General features: G+C 40.0%; 1 protein-coding gene across 5 annotated transcripts in view; it reads left to right on the top strand.

Annotated features, from left to right (window-relative positions):
* The window catches only part of SRSF11 (serine and arginine rich splicing factor 11), a 42,081-nt gene that overhangs the window by 15,851 nt on the left and 5,751 nt on the right, over positions 1–20,479 (top strand). For 2 of the 5 annotated variants that reach the window (XM_077825199.1, XM_077825198.1), the window contains exons 2-7: positions 4,359–4,492; positions 8,491–8,600; positions 10,127–10,219; positions 11,002–11,051; positions 12,598–12,725; positions 14,108–14,189. In XM_077825199.1, coding sequence (XP_077681325.1) covers positions 4,359–4,492; positions 8,491–8,600; positions 10,127–10,219; positions 11,002–11,051; positions 12,598–12,725; positions 14,108–14,189 — 597 coding nt within the window. Of the gene's footprint in view, positions 1–4,358; positions 4,493–4,518; positions 8,601–10,126; positions 10,220–11,001; positions 11,052–12,597; positions 12,726–14,107; positions 14,190–20,479 lie in introns of those variants that run through there. The other 3 variants (XM_077825204.1, XM_077825201.1, XM_077825200.1) reach the window with 3 other exon arrangements.

Raw genomic sequence — 20,479 nt, 5'->3', positions numbered from 1 at the left:
TAAGGAAATCGATTTTAAGAGCCCTTTAAGTCGAAATAAAGGGCTTCATCGTATGGACGGGTGCAGGTTTACATCGATTTAATGCTGCTAAATTCGACCTAAAATTCTAGTGTAGACCAGGGCTTAGTGTTTCATTTTCTTCACAATCTGCTAATTCACTTTTGGGCAAAATAAATGACCTACAAAGCCATAAATGGCCTGTGTTCTCGGCATCTTAGACAAACTACTTGGAGGGGAATACTTAGGCTAGATACCTCATGATGAAGCGTGGAAAGAATTGGGGACAAAGCATTGTGTGTCAGGTGCTCACCTCTGAAATCTGATCCTGTCAGAACTACACCTACTACCTTAAGGGTGCAATAAGCCATTTTTATCCAATCAGTCCTTAATGGAATATGCTGAATAGCCACACTGTTTAATCTTTTTGAGGCAATTTGCCGCAAAGGGTCCTGCTTCTGAATTGTGTGCTGCTGGTTTTTCCCTTTCAGCAGTTAAGTGTATTTAGATACTATAGTGATGGGCAAGAGGGATGGGGAACTAAAATTGAGTTTGCAGTTAGAATAGCTACATGGCATGTGCAACATATTTTCCTAGTGGAACAATTATAACTTCAGTGAAAAACACCATTCAGTGTCAAAAGGCTCATATCACATTGAAATAAATCTATATTCACTTGACCAATAAAAATCACTTATTGAGGATGATCTTTTGTAGCAAACTTCAGTTTTCTGCACTGTTGAGTGTAGATCCATTTTAAAGTTTTAGAGGAAAAATATGTACTTTTCACTCTAAAAGGCATTTTAGGCATTGCTGTTTACCCAAATGTTTTTGTTTTGTTTTTTTTAAAAAAGTGCCTTGAGGCACTGACCAAGTTGGGAAAATTTTAGCTTCATTAGATGAGTTTCAGAAATCGGTGTGACTGAACATGGATTTGAAATTAACCGTTGGCTGCTACCAATCTAATAATTTACTAAAATTTCATTAAATTACCATGTGCTAGCCAGTCATTGCAGGGTATCAAAGCTTTAGTGTTTGTATTGCCTGTGTGATGTCATATATGGAATCAAACTATTGACATGGATCAGGTAAAATGGGTAGGTTGATGAGAGGACATATATTTGTGTAAACAGATTCTGTCTGCATCGAAGAATCTTTTTCAGAAACGGGTTAAAAAAATGATGGAGATTTGTTTAAAATGTAACATGTTTAAGTCTCTATGACATGGCGTTCTGCATTTTCTTGCAGCATGAATTATTTGCTTTCTTTATACAGTTCTACCAATTCTATTTAAACTAAGCAGCATCAGTTTTGTAACTTATCTAAGTCTTTGGGTTTGACTAAGGATTCAGTGGTATTGAGAATTACAGAATTTACATTTGGAATAGTAGTATGTACAGTTCTTATGATTTTTCAGCTTAGTAAGTTCCTGATCAAAAGTCAGTGCACCGGAAAGGTAAATGTTGCTGAAGAAAGTGCCAGAACCACTTCTTGGCAAAATTAGAGTGAGAATAGCAGACACTACTGAAGAAATGACATTGTAGAACCGCTAAGATGACCTGCTCAAAAGAGGAATGCGGTCAAAAGCAACCCTGGAATGGCTTTGTCTTAAAACCCACTTAATTGTGATGGTATTATTGCTTGTTAGATTCTGTCAAGGCTCAGGTACTTAAGGCCAAGCTACATAGGCAAACCAAGATCTAAGAGAAATATTAAGCTAAGATGTTAATACTGTTAAAATATGAATCAGAGTCTCAGTTCTTGAAGGTTAGACTTTGCTTTGTTAGATTGGGATCTTGCATTCAAGATTTCAGTTGGTCAGACAAATATGAAGTAAGATAAGAAGTAGTACTTTCTGATCAGTGTAGATTGCTTTAAATCACTGATTTTAATCTGTTTGCATCATGAAGCAGGAAACCTTTATTTAAATCTATTTTAATCTTGTTTTGTATTTGCACTTATTTTCCAAAAGAGAAGTTGATTCTCACTGGCTAGTAACCATTACATGTTGACTTGCAACTAAATTTAGCCTTTATACTAAATTTGGTGCTTCTCTTTGCTAACCAGGAGCATAACTGTGTACACATTCATTTAAGTAGTTGTATACCTTAACATATGTATTCAGATTCTTAACTTTTATTTTATTATGTTAGAAAATGGTGAATGATGCATTACTTATTTACTAGATTGACATTTTACCTTTGATTTGTCGAGTTCTATTTGGAAAAATGCACAAAAACCGCATTCTAAATTTTTTTATTAGTTAAATAAAACTAGCTTAAGTGTGCTGGATACATAACAAAAAAGTTTATCGCAACATGTTTTGCATTTAAAACAAACTGATTTATTAAACAAAGGAAGTGTTGTTGTCTCTAGTTATTGATTTCTTTCTGGTCACCATGGCCTTCAAGATTGTAGAACTAAGAAGTGTCATTCTCTCTTACCTAGTTTTTATTCATAGATGGAAGGGGGAAACAAGCTGTCCTGCTTTTTCAACTCACAATCAGATTCTTAGCTTTAAATGAACTAGTTATTGAACTGAACTAGTTGAATGAACTGAAATGAGAAAATAGTCTCTTTGCACCTGCAGAAGAGGTTACTGCTGTTAGAAGCTGGATTTAGCACTTCAACAAATTCTGGTTTCTAGTGCTTAGCCAGTGACTTCTACCAGTGTAGTGATTTGACTTTCAAAGATGCTGCTTTTTTTTTTTAATTTAATTTAAATGATTTTTAGATTATAGTAAATGAAGGCTTTGACATAAGTTATCGTACTTTTAAATAGGTTTATTGTATTTATTTTTTTAAATAAAGGAATCAGAAGTTTTAAAGAAAATTAACATTTATTTTTAGCCACCGTTTTGAAAACATAAAATCCAAATTATGAACCCTTTATAGATTAATTCAAACACCTTGAATTGCACCAGGATACTAATTAGAAGCCAGTAATCTATTGTGAACAGGTAAAATATGCTCCATGTTAGTAGGTATCTGAATGAAGACAATCTTCATTTGATAGATTATTTTTCAGCCACAGTGTTTCTACTGCTCAGAACTGCAAGATATTTTTAATTTGTGGGGAGTTGTCCCCAACATCGATAGGGGTCTTGCCTCATCTACCATGCAAGTGTGGCTGCTGCCTCAGACTCCCTCACTGGCTGGATAGTTTATTCCTCTGTGTAAATGAAAACTCCACTCCTACCAGGGTAAATGAAAAAACAAATTCCAAACCTTTACACATGCTCTTTGGACACCTTGAAGTTGATGTCCCTTACAACCTTCAACTCTTCGCCTTTTGTCACGGAGGAATGGAAAAGATCTTCTCACTCTCTGCCAGAAATTCCAGGGTTCTTCACCCTCCCTAGGATCCTGCAACAAACAGTTTTACATGGTCCCAACGTGTATTTCCCTTGGGTAGTCATTCAGCTTTAATTGCAGCTCCACCAACAGTTGCTGCAGGTGAACTGTGGCATAGACATGGACCTGGATCTGCCCTATAAGGGACATTCTAGTCTCCTTCAAGTTCACTACATAAGAGTTCAAAAACTCTTGATACGATTGGTGAGATTTAAAATCCATTGCCTGTCACCTTAATTTCTTGACTTTCTGTTTGATCTATTTCTGGTCCTATGTTGTTGCAAATCCTAGTTATCTGCGTATAATGTGCCCAGCTTCAAATTTGAACTTCATGCTTTTTGTGCATTTTGGAAGTTGGTCATAAGGAAACGCATGATAAACTTTAGCCCAAAAGATAAACCTATTGAAAATGTGTGAATAGCTAAATGAAAGTGCTATTTTAATCATTACTCTGTGCTTAATATAACTTCAAAAATTATTTTGGACCAAAAGCAGAGGGTGTAGAAATTGCTATGTTTGGAATTTCTGTGGGGGCATATACCTTTTTTCTCTTGCCGCTGCCACCACCGCCCTTTCACATCTTACCCACTGGATCACTCTCCTGAATCATAGTTACCAGTTTGTATTCAGATAACTGGCTAATTTAGAGAAGATTGTGTGTGGTAGAATTAGCATTTATTTATCTCTTGTAAATGGGGGAATAAAATTAATTTCCTATCCTGTAGTTAGATCTCTGGTGATCACGGCAAAGCAACTTCATTCAGTATCATTTCATTCTTATGTACACATTCTTATCAATCATCCTTGTTAATGAAAGCTTAATGGTAAGAACTGATACAAAATTCAAACCACACTGCAACACTTGTGCTCTATATTCAGATACATAGTCTTTAGACTTAATACAGTGAACAGATTGCAAATGTTTAAGTGTTTTTAATGAATTTGTCTGATTTTTTTGTTGTTAAGTTTGTATCTAATACTACTATTTTTTTTTCCTCTTTCTTTAGTGATTCTCCTTTGCCTGTTTCATCACGGGTCTGTTTTGTAAAGTTCCATGATCCTGACTCGGCAGTTGTGGCCCAGCATCTGACAAATACTGTGTTCGTTGACAGAGCGTTGATAGTCGTACCATATGCAGAAGGTTTGTGAATTGTTTAATGACCTATGAAGTCGTCATAAGATGGCAGTCTACCCCAGTATAGCTCAGTAGAGTGAGGTTTAGTAACCTGTAAAATATCTAAGATATTAACGTTTTGAAACCCTTGGTACGCTGTCATTAGGTCTTTCATTAAAGCAAATTTTTGTTTTTCTGTTGACACCCGATGAAAGCTGGAAGTTTTCCTGTTAATCTTTTATATAAGAAAATCTTACATTTAAGGTGCGAATGTTTTTAAGCAGAATTATATGAAAATTATGCTCTTAATGCATCAAAGTCCCTAAGACATGTTTCTAACCAGACTTAAAAATGCTGACTTGTATGCATAAGAAACATTGCCTTAAAGATGAATTATTCAGGATATGTATTTTTATATAATTTCCTCATGCAAGTTTTTTCTCCCTCTTTGAGAGTGAATGGGGGAGTGGATTAGCAGTTATTTTGCAGTGTCCTTGCTACTTCGTTTAGTTGACAACTTCTCTGAAAAAACATTCACCCTCCCTGTAAATTCCAGTATACCAAGGGTTTGAATGATTGCTTTAAGATGAAAGTGAGATCTTCCAAGAGGTGCCAAATGGGCACTGGGTATTAGATTTTATTCCAAGTTTTCTTGTTCAGGCTTGCTATATTTTATAGAATTTCACTGAATAATAAACTCTTCTCTCTGTTATTTGTGTGTGTGATTTTTGTAGTGGAGAAGGCAAATGCAAAGCCCTTCCAGATGACTGAAACACAGTGGGTCCTCTGCAGCTACAGGGGATTCTAGACATTAACTAAAGGCCAGCAAGCACTCAAGTCCCCAAGTGTTTTCCTGGTGTAACCACTTGTTAACTACATTATCTCTTCTTCTTCTTCTTTTTTTTTTTTTTTTTAACATTATAGGGTGTTACAGTAATTTAAAAGACAGTGAGCAGGTTTTTTGGAACTTGTTTTAAAACAATGTGTTGAGAAGACAACACTTCTTACAGAAGTCTCATTAAACTTTACTAGGCTTTAGAAGTAATTTATTTCAAATATACTGATTATTGGTTTATTCTTAAATTTTTTTACTTAAAATCCTTTTGAAATAGAGTAAAATCTCTGCGGATTAAGTCGTATTACAGTAACAAATTTAAGATAAGGCCTGTGCTGTTCAGACTTTTGACAAGGCAATTTAATTCTATCAGCTGTCTTCCATGGCTGGTGAGCAGTCATAGGTTCTTGTTAAAAGAAAAATTTTAAAAGAAATTAAACATTTTAAGACTTAATTACTTTAAAATTTGTAGCACGATCTGTAATTGAGTCATTTTTCAAAATACAGAACACTTTCTAAGTAGTTGTTTTGGTTTACATTAATCTGGGTAAAAAGTGAATCTTAAGGAATTTCTTCCTTATTCTTATTTATACATTATTAAGTCATGCTATAATAACAGTATCTCTGTCAATAGCATTTAAATATTTCAGAGGCCCTTGTTTAAGAACTTTAAACTCAACATTTGAATTACTGATGGGTAATGTGGTTCTCTGTCAGTATGACTGACGGATTTGCTTGATGGTGGATAAACTTGGCATTTAGAGAAATCTGCCCAATAGTTTCAGTTCAGAATGTGCTAAAGATGATATGTTACAAGTTAAACCAATACTAGCATTTTAGTGGGCCTATTTTGAACAAGGAGTTTCTTGTGGGGTGAGCGGCATCTTGTGTGTGGTTCTGGAGATTCAGAATTTTGGACATGATATGGCATATCACAGTACAGAGTCTGCTGTTTTCAAGTTAAATTTAAGTTCCTTATTTTAGTAATAAAATGTTTGCTTTTATACTTGGAATACAGAGTTTTCTCTTTATATTTATCAGTAGGGCCCCAATTCAACAAGGTACTTAAGCACAGTATAGGAAGGTATTTGAAGTCAGCAAGACTACTTACGTGCTTATAGCTAGGCACATGCTTAAGTAGTCTGCTGAACTGGAGCCCAATACTCTATAATTTCTGTTGTGATATTCTGTATTAATGTTGTCCATCACTAAAGTAAATGTTAATTATTACACTGCACAGATAATAGTCCCCTATATCACAATCACAGTCCAGTTTTAGCTTTTACTGATATTTTTGGTGTTGGCTGTTGCTTTGTGTTTTAGACCTATACACAAAGTCTACGGTAAGGCATAGTATTAATTTTAATTTTCACTGTGATATTCCTAGATTTGGAAGGAATTTTAATATTAAAGATGGTTGGGGGGTTATTTAGGTTCTTTGGTTAATATTTGTTTCTTTTGTCTGTTTCTTTTTCTTTCATTTCTACACATTCAAGCAGTATTTCTTGGTTCTAACAAAGCAGCAGTAAAAAAAAACTTTGCCGCATGAAAATTAACTGGTGAGGGGCCTCATTGCTTTTTTTTAAATTGTAGTTTTATTTATTTCTAAATACTTTAAAAAAAAAAAAAGAGGATCAGATGCATGACTTTTTTTTAATGGATGCGGATCTTCTGAGGTGTCTCAAGATAAGTCAGAGGAGTTGTATTTAGATGCCAGAAATGTTGTATTTGCACTAATTTGAAATATGTGTAGATATAATTTATAATATCCTCTGAGACATAATTTTGCATGCAAAATTACCCCTAATCTCTATAGGTATGTTAATATATTGATGCATTAATGCCCTATATCTAAATGACCTTTCTCCCCCCCCCCCCCCCATAACTTTTGGTATCTAAATTGATGACCGCTCAATGACACAAGCAAGATAACACTGCTGTGTATTATACATTTGTTTATATTATCGGCACTTCTCAGTATAGGTGGAAGGAACCATTACCTTTATTTAACAGTGGTTTTTCTTTTTTGTTGTTGTGTTTTACAGTTCTTTTCCCTGGTTCAGCCTGAACTATATACCAGGCCCTGCTGAAAATACCACCCAACAGTTTTCTTCTGCAGCTTATCCAGTTTCTCTTAAGTGCCCTGTACATATTGTATGTTTTATGATGAGATGCAGTTTCTCAATATGTATTACAGAAACACTACTGGTATTTGCAAATATATAGTAAAATTGTCTTATTGAACTCTCATTTTGGGGGCTTGGGCACATTAACAGATTAATCCATCTGTATAGGGCTTTTGCTGTTGGATAGAATAAAAATTACCTACATACATATTTGTTTGGTAGTAGGACCCTTAATAAGATTGTTCTGTGTGCAGAATAGGCAGTAAAATCAGCCACACTTGTCTTAGTTGGCTACAAGAGTTTGGGCCAGAAGTTTTTTCTGAAATGGCAATATGTAGCAGCATTCTTGGTACAGTAAGTGTGGCACATAATGGAACATATGCATTTTACTGGACAGGTAAGGAATGTGCCACAATATATTGTATATACACACAGAGCGTGTATTTGGAGATCTGCAGACACTTTCATATTCATTTGACGAGTCAGCAAAAGCCCTACGCTTTATTCAACAAAATATTTCCTTACCGTCTCTTAATTTTTACAAAATTTGTATGGTAGGTGTAAAAAATCATAGTGAACTGTACCATATTATTAACCCCTAAATCAAACTTTTTTTGTCTTGTGTATCTTGATTTTTCTGTGTGCTTTATAGTGAAGCAGCCGACACGAGTCGTTGTTCATAAAACAGCTTTTGAAAGTTGAGAGCACACCCCTGGAGAACCGACTGTGCTTGCTTACGTTTGGTTCATGACTTAAAAATCGAGTACAGGTGATGAAATCTTGGCAGTGTTAACAAAAAAGTAGTGTGTATTGTGCTATTTTTTACGCTAGAAACTTAACCATTTGTAGAGAAAAAGGAACAGTCAAATTTTCACACATTGAAGTTTCATTCTGACATAAAATTTAATGATAAATATTAATAGAAATCAAGCTTTATATTTTAGCCAACATAAGTACTTTCAACAAACTCAGGTGGTGTATCAGGGAGACATTTTCTGGGTGTATTTGTGTGTTTTCTGACCTTGAGAGAGAATATATTCTAATGCAAGGCTGTTTCTCTGCAGGAATTATTCCTGATGAGACTAAGGCTTTATCTCTTTTGGCACCAGCTAATGCTGTGGCAGGTCTGCTGCCTGGAGGTGGTCTCCTGCCTACTCCCAACCCACTTTCTCAGGTAGGTTTTCATTTGCTTGGAGTGAAAGGAATACTGTACATATTTTGCTAGATCTTAATCTACTATATTAATGCACTTGGGCAAATAGGCTTGGATGGCAAGAAGAGATTTGACTTTGTACTGATCATTGTAGTGGTTTAGTTAAACACTGTAACCACACTGCAAATCAGTTGTACCATGATGAACTGTATGGTATAACAATGGTAGGTTGTTAGTGTGGAGACTGGGTTTTTACAAGCATGCTCAGAAATTTAATTAGTGCTTCTAGTAGCCTGTATAAGTTCTTCGGTGACTGCTAACCATGGGGAAGAAGAGTTTGGGATTAAATTATTCAGAAGATTTTATCAGACTTCTGTTGGGGCAAGTTCTCAGTTCTATCTCTTTATATTAAAACCATTAAATAACTTGGTCCAGAACTGGCTTTAAATACAGTTATTGTTTGAAGGGTTAGTTTCTCTTAAGATGGATTGTATACATTCTTGAAAATGTGTATATTGTACACAGATCCTTAACTTCAATTGTGCCAATCTGAAATGCGCTTTACTTTGGAATTTATTTAATAGATTTTCTTATATGATTATTTAGGCTTTCTCAGAGACTATAATGGCTGGTATGGATTTTTAAAAGCATCTAAAGGAGTTAGGTGCCCAGTTTCCATTGACTTTCAGTGGGAGTTGGGTATATATATTCAGTAGGCATGTTTCAGAATTCCATTATTGTTTTCATAGAATCTGTTTGAGTATCCTTGTATGCCTTTAAAGGGGGAGGGAAGGTACATACTTACTATGCAGATCTGTTTTCTGTGTGTATTCAGTCATAATTGCTCACTTCAGTGAGAAAAATGGGGGGGAGGGAGGGGTTGTGTATTTTTAAAACTGCCTTTTACTTTGGCTAGCATTGCAGACCCACTGCAACTAAAATAGTGAGATGGATTCTGTTCCTTCCTTTTTAGCATCTGCAGTTGTTTACTAAATTCTAATGGCTTACATCTGGTCAGTCAGTTTGCACAGGTATTTCTGAAGGTATAATATTACCTTCAGAGCCTTTTATTAGGCATGATGAATGCTACGGAAAGAATCCTGGTAGAGTTTGTAGTCTGGCTGTTAAAATTGCCTTTTTAATTGTAATCTAAGCATACTTGCTATAGAAAGTGAAGCAATAAACATAGTGATATTTTTAGTCACTTTTTTCAAAAAAAAAAAAAAAAGTCATTTTAAGTTGTTTGTGTGGAATATAATGGTAAAGTCTTTTTGGTTGGTGGTTGTTTCCCTCCCACCCACCCAGCCCAAGGGAGTGGGAGGCAATCTTTTTTTCCCCCTAAAATTCCAATAGTATTACTTCTATATGTTTCAGTTTGCAAATACATAAGTAGGAGAGGCGAAGTGGTCTTACTGGCACTTTTGCTAAAGGGTATATTAATGTACATGATCGCTAGATCGGGTTTAAATTAGGAGGTGATGTGGTAGTGTTAAAGGGACTGTACTGTGTCAATGCCTGTTTTTTAATTTATCATCTGTGTGTTATAGATTGGTGCTGTTCCTTTAGCTGCTTTGGGAGCTCCTGCTCTTGATCCTGCCCTAGCTGCTCTTGGGCTTCCTGGAGCAAACTTAAACTCTCAGGTATGTAAGTGACTTTTTATTTTTTTCCCAGCTTTGGCAGACTTTTAGACTGTGATCAGTAGATTGTGATCCACCAGTATATTAATTGACCGATTGAAGGTCCAGGACTTGCTATATTTATTCCTGAACCAGTGCTAAAAAAATACTGTTATAGCAAGGGACCAAATTGGGCATAGTTTTAAGTTCCAATAATTTTTAGAAATTAATCCTATTTTTCATATGATACAGTACATTTGTTTATGGGCCTAGCAGTTTCATAGTACAACTTAAAAATCCTTTTGCAGTCTTGCTTCTTTTCTAATTTAATCCTGACACTTGAGATAATATATACTAAAGAATTACTGTCTCTAAAACCCTGTGGTTGATTCCAACTGAAGACTTGGAACACCAGCATTCAAATGGTGTAGGTCAGACTCCTGGGGGAATTCTGTGCCTAAAAATTCTGCACAGAATATTTTAAAGTTCTGCAAATTTTATTTGTCAAAATAACACTGTATAATCATGCCATTTTCAATTATTTTGGTAATTTATTTCAAAATATCTGTCTGCAAGTATGTCTGTAACAACACACACACACCCACCCACCCCCCAGAAGTAGAAGGTTAAAGAAACCACTGAACCCTAGTCCCTGTTTCTTTGTGTTGTCTCTGCATTTCTCAACTGTAAGCACTTTGTGCTCTTGTTTTTAGCTATATTCCATGTGTATTCAGGCTTGGTTAACCTGTCAATGTGTTAAAGCAAATTTCATGCTTTTCAACATGTTTTAAAATGTCTCTTCACAGTCTCTTGCAGCAGATCAGCTATTAAAGCTTATGAGCACAGTGGATCCAAAGTAAGTGCAAGTGATAGCTTTCAGTATTTAGGTTTATATTGGCGTGCACTTAATCTTGAGGGTAATGTTTCATGTCACTCAATACTGACCCATTTCCCACACCTGGCCAGATAAAGACTGGAAGAAACTAGCTTCCTGTGGAAGCCACCTGGGCTGGGGGTGGGGAGTTGGTTCATCGTAGCACTAGGCATCAAAGACTGTGTTTCTCCTAATTTGGTGGCGAGAGGAATTCAGTTTTTTCATTACTCCATGCCCTTTATGTAAAGAAACTTGTGGTGCAGTCACTTTAATCCTTTTAAACCATTAGGTACAAGCACGTACACCTTGCACGGAAACAAGTTGACTTCTGAAAACAAAGTTAAAACGGAATCTTGTGTTCTGCAGGTCACATCAATCTGAATTAGTTTACTTTCTCCTCTAAGGATTTACCCTTTAAGCCGATCAGAATAAAAATTTCTGCCTTTTCAAAAATATTTGAGGGGTAACATTGGTAACTGGTATCTATACAAGACAATAAATGGACCCCTTACTACTTGTGGGCTCAATAGTGATACCCTGGGCCAAAGCAATAAGAGGATGTAAGCTGTCCCATGTCCTCGTACCCTGTATCACTGCTTCCAGCACAGAGCAGTTTTGTGGAGCTTGCTACATAAGATGTCTATCCAACCTCTTTCCATTTCTTCCCTGCCCACCCTGTGAGTAGGGGAAGGAGCAATGTAGTTACGTCAGAATACACTTCATCTCCAGTTATGCTTTGGTCTTCTTGATTACACCCCTGCATGTCAAGCAATATTTTTATACTCCTCCCTAGTCATCTGTCTAAGTTTTCACTACTCGTAAGCATCCTTTTTGTGTTTAAGCCCACCGTAGATTTCTCTGTTAAGCCAAGCTGGTCGCCTGCCATATTTACTGTTGTTTCTGCGCATCGGGATGATTTGTTCCTGTGCCCTCAATAAGGCTTCTTTAAAATACAGCCAGTCTTTTGGCCTCCTTACCCCCTCATCTTAGCCTCCCAGGGGTCCTGTCCATCAGTTCCCTGAGGGAGTCAAAGTCTGCTTTTCTGAAGTCCAGGGTCCATATTCTGCTGCTCTCCTTTCTTCCTTTTGTCAGGATCCTGAACTTGACCATCTCATGGTGATCACTGGGCATGCTCATGCTGCCCAGTGTGTGATGGTGTGGTCATGGTGCATGGCTCACATTGCCCTGTGTGCAGTGGTGTGGTCATGGTGCCTGGCTCATGTTGTCCTATGCGCGGAGGTGTGGCCATCGAGCATGGCTCCCGCTGCCCTGTGTGTGATGGTGTGGTTGTGGTGGGTTCAGTCAGAGAGGCTGGAGGGTGCACATGACACTCTTTCCCCCAAGCAGTGGCAAGACCAGGAGGGAGTTTGACTCAGAGCTGCAATCTCCTTCTTGGGCTAATCAAAGAGCAGTACCCCTTACTTCCAAGCAAGTTGCAGTCTGCCCAGTCTAGGTCAGTATTCGTTTAAAAAGTCAGTTTTTTTCAATCTGAAATTTCATTTTCACTTCACTTAATGGCTTGTTCCAGGTTGAACCATGTAGCTGCAGGTCTTGTCTCACCAAGTCTGAAATCTGATACCTCCAGTAAAGAAATAGAGGAAGCTATGAAAAGAGTAAGAGAAGCACAATCACTGATTTCTGCAGCCATAGAGCCAGGTAATTGAACTACTTTTAAATATTTGGTTAAACACCATTTTTGGCGGTATAGCCGCTAAAAAGGGCTTATACACTGTAAAACATAGTTTTCATACTTTCCTTTTTCACTAGGAGGGTGGTGAAACACTGGAATGCGTTACCTAGGGAGGTGGTAGAATCTCCTTCCTTGGAAGTTTTTAAGGTCAGGCTTGACAAAGCCCTGGCTGGGATGATTTAATTGGGGATTGGTCCTGCTTTGAGCAGGGGGTTGGACTAGATGACCTCCTGAGGTCCCTTCCAACCCTGATATTCTATGATTCTCTGATTCTATGATTAATGGGTTAATTTTTAATTGCGAAGTGTTTCTACAGCAGAAGATCCTTCAAAAGTGGTTGAATGATTCACCTGGAGCTCAAATTAGACCTCACAATTATTAGTCTATGTTATGTAAATGATGGAAGAGTGCTCTGGAGAATAAATTAGTGAATGAGACACATCATTTATCAAAGTGCATTTGATTGAAGATGATGAAATGCCTAAATCGCCCCCAGAATGAATTCTAGAGGAGTCGCTATAGCCACCTCTGCTTCAAGTTTTTTATTGAAAATATCAAGTGGTCAGATCACTTGGTTGTCAGTAAAGTGTGCTATTCTCAGTGATTGCTAGTGTTCATGTGACCAGATTAGGAAGTAGCGAAAAGGAGAGGAGGCCATTTTTGTCATAATTTGGGATAAAAATTCTGTTTCAGGGAGAGTTGGCCAATTCATTTTCAAATTCTAAATTGACACACAATGAACCTGAAACGTGACCTTTAAGGTAAAAGGATGTGGTCGTGCCCTATTTTCTTTTGTTGCTTTACGATAGGTTAAAGAAGTCTGAATGCTTTAAATGTATTTTGAGAGAGAAGGGAACTTGAGAGAAGCTCCATTGATCAGAAGTGTTAACTCTAGTCATCTTGATTTCTGTTCTATTACTCTCTCTTTTAAAGGATCCAAAGCAGTGAGTTGGGTTTCTCAGCCCTTAAATGAAGGGGTGGGAATGCTGAAACTTAAGTTTTTCTTCCCACAGCTAAATGCTTGAGTTGAGCAGGTGTGAAAATTTTTTTTTCACTAGTATGAATAAAAATTACTTCCCCTCTAAATCAAGTTTCATGTTATATCATAGTCTACTAGTTCTCCAAAGCATCTTCCAAGAACAGGCTAGACCAGACCTGAATTTCTGATATTTAAAACAAAACAAAAACACCACCACCACCACCAAAAAACAACTTTTCAAGCTTTCTTTTGCTTCTTTATGATGTCTGAAGAGGGTGCAAACACACCCTCTTACTTCCTTTTATGGGTGGTCTTAAAGATAGATACCACTTTTACCTTTGTACTAATGTTTTCCCTTCGTAATTTCAGATAAAAAAGATGAAAAACGAAGGCATTCAAGATCAAGATCACGATCAAGAAGGAGGAGAACTCCTTCTACTTCTAGGCACAGGTTAGATTTCTCACTCCATAAATATTAACAGAAATAAGTGCCTTACACAGTTCCTTCAAAATTCCGTTTAAAACGTTAAGCTTGGCAATACCGGCTGTTAGGTATAAATAGAGAAAAAAGCAAATCTGTTTAGTGGTGTTAAGTTGACTACCAGGACCAGTGCAGAGTATGACAGTGAGTAAAGCCATGTAGAGAGCTTGGGAACGTGGATTGGAAAGTGACATTGTAGCACAGACAGTCCTGTACTTTACAGCACCAAGAGTTGCACTGACAGCTTGCTCGGAGCCTTAAGAGTGTCCACTGAAACATTTTTATTCCATACCCTGTGTGGTGGAGCAGATGTCCCACACGAGCAGAAAAAGGGTTAAGGAGAGCCTATGGTCTCATCTAGCCTCGCCCTGCTATACCTTTAGCCAATGCCAAACCTGCAGGGGGAATAAAAGGAGAGAGCCTGGCTCAGTTGGGGGCTAGTTGGTCAGGAAGGAGGGACAGAGTTCCACCTGAAGGGAGCTTTGCCTGCAGAGCTGTAGCAGGACAGACACTGGAGAGGAGCAGTTAGACCCCAGGAGTGAGCAACTCCTCTTCTTCCCCCCCCCCCCCCCCCCCCCCGGTGGCTGTGTTATGGTGTCTAGAAGGTCTCCAGGAGGGTGCTGCTCTCTCCATGCTGTATGGATTTGATGGAGAATGCAGGCAATGACCTTCTTCCTGTGGAAGGGAGCTGGTCAAACCTTAAAAAAGGAGGGACCCTAAACAAATGCCACCAGCCCCTGTAGCTGGATGCATATGGATTAGCTGCTGAAGTGAATGGCTGAGCAGAATGCTCAACAGCAACTTTTCCAGCAAATGGTCAACCAGCGGGAGCAGTTAATCCATGATCTAGCAGCCCAACAGCAGCAGCTGGTACAACAATTGGTCACCCTAATACAGCCAGCCACTACAGTGGTACCAGCAGGCCTAGACCTAATGGCAGATCCTGTTCCTGTCAGGAACAAAGATAGGGCCTAATAGTGACACCAAGGCGTTCCTCAAAATCTTTGAACAGGTAGTCACAGCAGCTCGTTGGCCCCTTGAACAGCAGGCAGATTTGCTTGCCCTATACTTAACTGGGAGAGTGCAAATGGTTTATGTACTTTAGATTTTTTACTGCCTGAGATTATGGACAGGTCAAAGTGGCCATCCACAATGCTCTGGATGTCTCAGAAGAGATGTTCTGACACTTCCTGGAGGAGTAGTATCCTCTGAGAGCATGGCCCCTCCCTTCCCCCCCCGCCCCCCCCCAGTTGCCCAAAAGCTATGAGATTTGTATTGGAGATGGCTCAGACCTCAGATAAAGACATGAACCTTGGTGGTAGAGAGAATTTTATTCAAACAGTTCACCCAGATACTCCCCTTCTCCACTCCCTCCCCCGAGGGAAAGGACTGGATCCTACAGCTTCAACCTGAGGCAATGACTGACACCCTTTGCCTCATGGAGTACTATCTGACAACCAAGATCCCCATGATGATGATCTGCTACAGGCCTGCTGGAGCCAAGGGACGAGCACAGGCGAATGAGAGAGCTGGCTACAGAGGCTGACATCTTGGCAGGGGTTCCACCCTGCTGACCCCTCACCAGGACACATGAGGTGAGGTCCTGTGTGTTGCAGGGACGTTGGATAGCCTGGACCAAAGGTCTGGGGCTGTTGACCTGGGTCCCAGTTCAAGAAACCACCAACCTGCCTGGCCTTAAGAAGGGAACAACCATGGAAACTGAATTAGGGGGACCCTACTCAGAGGGGACTTTTCAGGGACCCCAGGGGGTGCTGATCACAGCATCACATGGCTGTCCTGGGCATTGTTCCCAAGATCGCAGCTTTCCGCATATATGAATAGTGGGAGCCCATGCTTGAAGATCAAAGTCTTATGAAGTTGATCCACCCCCATAAGGGTGATCTTTTGGACTCAGCATATTCTCAATCCTGATGTTGATCTTGGTGGTCCCAAATCCTGGATCACCCTGAGGAACTCTCCTTCTACAATATGTACACAGGGACATGAAACCCTACCCTTGCGTCCAAGATAACCTAATTGTGGGGAAGCATAATGGTTGGCCTGGCCCCATCCCTTGCCTATTCAGTTATTAATGGCTGAGATTGGGAATATTGTAGAGATCTGATGAAGGAATCTTTGGGACCTTTTTCTGAGCAACAAGTCTCCCCAATTCCACATACCCTAGTGAACCTGGTGTGGGAGATGTCTCTTCTCCAGCAGCAGGAACTTTCACGCAAATTGGCAACAGCCAAACAGAGTGAGGCCCAATATTATCCCAACTTGGAGACCCTTTCTTCCCTCGAGTATGAGATCATAAACAAAATTTTCAAACTCCTTGAAGAATGGAAAGCGATGACATCCTGAGCTGACCCTATACCCAAGTGGTGGTTGTCGGTGAGGAATTGGTGGAACCTTGACAAGATGAAGCTTCCCTCATTTTGAGAGAAGGCCAACCGCCTATTTCACCTTGAGAGAGACTACCAGACCAAGGAAATGAGAAAACCAGCTTCTGGTGCCCAGATCCTACCAGAGGGAGGTTATATGGCTGGTCCACACCAGATCCTTCATGGGCACCTTGGGATGGAGAAAACACTGTCTCGAATTCTAGCCTGGGCTTTTTGGCCTTTAGTGTATATGGACTTCCCCAGCTTTTGTGCTTTGTGTGCCAGCTCACAACACTCTGGACAGTGGTTCCCCTCCCACCCATGAACATACCCTTTGAATGTATTGGAATGGACATAGTTGGCCCCGTAACTATGCTGCAAGCTACCAATACATTCTGGTGCTTGTAGACTATGCCACCTGGTATCCTGAAGCTCATACTTGTGTGCTCCATAAATACCAGAGTAGCTGCTTCTGAACTTTTGAAGATCTTTGCCTGGGTTTGGGTTCCATGGGAAATTATAATGGACTTGTGTACAAACCTCATTTCCCAGATGATGAAGCAAGAATGTCAGTTGTGAAAATGAAGACTCTCTGAATGTCTGTCCACTGTTCCCACAGAGGTGGGCTAATGGAACACTTTTAACAGGTTGCTAAAGAATATGCTGAGAAGGTTCATAGCTATGGATATCTGCCACTGGGACCAAGTGAAGTGCCACAATCCTCCACCGGCTTCCTAACATTTGAGCTATTATGTGGGAGACAAGCATGAGGGGTTTTGGATCTCATTCAGTAAATGTGGGAAAAACGGTCACCTCAGTTTGACATTGTGGTACAGTGTGTTCTTAGCCTTCAGGAGAAGCCTGAAGTTCTAGGTTCATTTGCCAGCAAGAACCTCCTAGGTGCCCAGATCACACAGGAAGCATCCTGTCATAAAGGGATCCACCTCCAGGTGTTTCACCCTGAGGATCAAGTTCTCTTGTTATTTCCAAATTCGTGTGGAATCAAAGCTGCTGTCAGGGGCCTTATGAGGTGATACAACAAGTGGAGCCTGTGAATTATGAGATCCAGCAACAGACAGAAATTCAAAGTTTACCCCATGAATCTTTTAATGCTATGGAAAGCCTTGTTCATAGCCCTTACCTGCTGGAGACCAAATTAGTCCCGCAGGCCACTGCAGTCTTGAGGGTTGGGATGATCAAAATCAGGAGCAATGTCACTCCAAAACAGAGGGTCCAGCCCCACCAGTTGATCACTGCTGCCTTCTCCACTGTGTTTTCTGTGCAGCCCAGATGAACTCATCTGATCACTCATCACGTCCAGACTGAACCAGAACACTTGAGTCCAAGAAAATCTACAACCCCATCATCCCAAGAGGATGAGAGAAACTAACTGACGCTCCTGCTTCACAGTGCTAGTGCTGAGAATAATTGAGTTGTTTACTGACTGGAGAGCCCAATAACGCTGGTCCTTAAGCCAGTTAGGACCACTTGCTTTTGCGTAGATTTCAGGAAAGTCAACATATTGAAAGTTGATGCCTACCCTCTGCCATGTGTTGACTAATTCTTGACTGGCTAGATCAGGTGGAGTACATAACCCTCATGCCTGAGACCTGGGGGAAAAACAGCCTTGCTTCCCCTTTTGGCTTCTTTTCAATTCTTGATTTGCTGTTTGGATGTACATTCAGAAGGTTAATGGACCAGGTCTTCCAGCCCCATAACATGCTGCTGCATACCTGGATGACATCGTAATCTGTAGTCAGACTTGTGAAGATCATCTGAAACATGTAACTGCCGTGCTCCTGTGCCTTAGGGTGGCTGGCCTCACTGCGAACCCTACTAAATGCCATCTGGCAAAAATGAGATGACGTACATAGAGTACATCCTGGAGAAGGGCAAGGTGCAACCCTTGTGGATAAGGTCCAGGCCTACAGACACGCCCTTCACCAGCCCCAAAGAAACAGGTACACTGTTTCCTAAGACTGAAATAATGCTACCAACAATTTATTACTGGCTTCTTGGCCATGCAGCCTCCCTTATTAAACCATTAAACCAATAGCCCAAAGAAATTCCAGTGGACCAACATTTGTGAAAAGGCCTTTCAGACCCATAGGGCTCACCTCTTCTGAGAACCTGTCTCGTATAGCTGCAGCTTCACTAGGAAATTCCCACTACAGAGTAACACCTCTGATGTGGGACTAGAGGCGGTCTTATCCCAGTTGATGGAATGTGAAAAAAACACCCCATCCTCTACCTTCGTTGGAAATTATTCCCAATGGAGAAGGCATATTCCATAATCACGAAAGAGGCGTAGTCAGTGAAGTGGACCATGGACTTGCTGTTATACTACCTTCTTGGCAATAATTTCACTTTAGTTAGCAACCATGCCGTGCTACATTGGCTCCACACCATGAAAGACACCCAACCCCAAATTAAGAGGATGGTATCTATCTCTCAAGCCCTTCTCCTTCCACATCCAGTACATCACACAAATTGTGATTGATTGTTTTTCTTGGGAGAGCTGGTGAGGGAGGGAGGTACCCAAAATGGTATTTGGGGGTGGGAGATGTGCTGGGATAGAAAGGCCCCACACCAGCAGAGAAAGAGTTAAGGAGAGCCTATGGGTAAGGCCAGCTCCCCAGTGAGCTATATCTGCACCCAGTGCCAAGCCTGGAGGAGGAATAAAAGGACGGAACCTGGCTGTCGGGACCTGGCTGGTCAGCACAAAGGATGGAGTTCTGCCTCTCTGCTTGCAGAGCTGCGGAAGAACAGGTCTGCTAGCTGGAGGAACATTTAACCCCAGAAACAGGCAATGCATGAGTAAGAGAATGGGAGACAGGCCTGAAGGGAAGGGTGGGGTGCCGCACTGGAAGACTGGGGGATGGCCCAGAATTGACTTGGGTGTGCTTTTTGATTTGGAACTGTTTTAGGCCTCTTTCCCCCTCCTCCCTCACAGTGGGATAAGACTGAAGGGACAACTAATTTGTGGGCCAGAGGCCTACTACAGTGTCACCAGAAGGGGGCACTCATTTCTCTCCTTGGAAGACCCAAGTTAGGGCACTTCAAAGGTCCCCATGAGGGTGTTGCTTTTGCCACACTATTACACTGTGTTTATAATCTAATTCTAAGTATTTTACCTCTTATCAATGCAATTTTAAAAACTGAATGCATTAATCTTCCCCAATCCCAAACCCTTCCCTCTTCATTGCTATCAACAACTAACCTATTCTATCGTTTGGCCAATCTTCATCTTTTACTCCTCCTACCACTGCGTCCTCTATGCTGCAAAGTAATGTCTATTTATACTACTTTAAATCTGCCCTTTCATTTTTCATCCTTAGTTGTATAATCCATGCTCGGGTAATCACATGTCTAGATTTCTGCAGGGTTCTCTTTAAGGTTGACTGTTTGCAAAATCAAACACCAGGAAATCTGTTTGCAACATAAATTTGGGTTATGCAATATTCAGACACCCACAAATTATATGTGCTGATGCCACTACTGCCGGCTTCTGATTCAACAATGACACACACGTATTTGATATGGTCTCACATGACCTTCTCATAAACAAACTAAGAAAATGCAACCAAGATGAAGCTACTAATAAGGTGGGTGCAAAACTGGTTGGAAAACCGTTCCCAGAGAGTAGTTAACAGTGGTTCACATTGCTGGAAGGGCATAAAAAGTGGGGTCCTGCAGGGATCAGTTCTGGGTCTGGTTCTGTTCAATATCTTCATCAATGATTTAGATGATGGCATAGAGAGTACGTTATAAAGTTTGTGGACGATACTAAGCTGGGAGGGGTTGCAAGTGCTTTGGAGGCTAGGATTAAAATTCCAAATGATCTGGACAAACTGGAGAAATGGTCTGAAGTAAATA

This window comes from Eretmochelys imbricata, chromosome 8, assembly GCF_965152235.1.
Source record: "Eretmochelys imbricata isolate rEreImb1 chromosome 8, rEreImb1.hap1, whole genome shotgun sequence".
Lineage (NCBI taxonomy): Eukaryota > Metazoa > Chordata > Testudines > Cheloniidae > Eretmochelys > Eretmochelys imbricata.
This window is presented reverse-complemented; position numbering and strand designations above follow the sequence as displayed.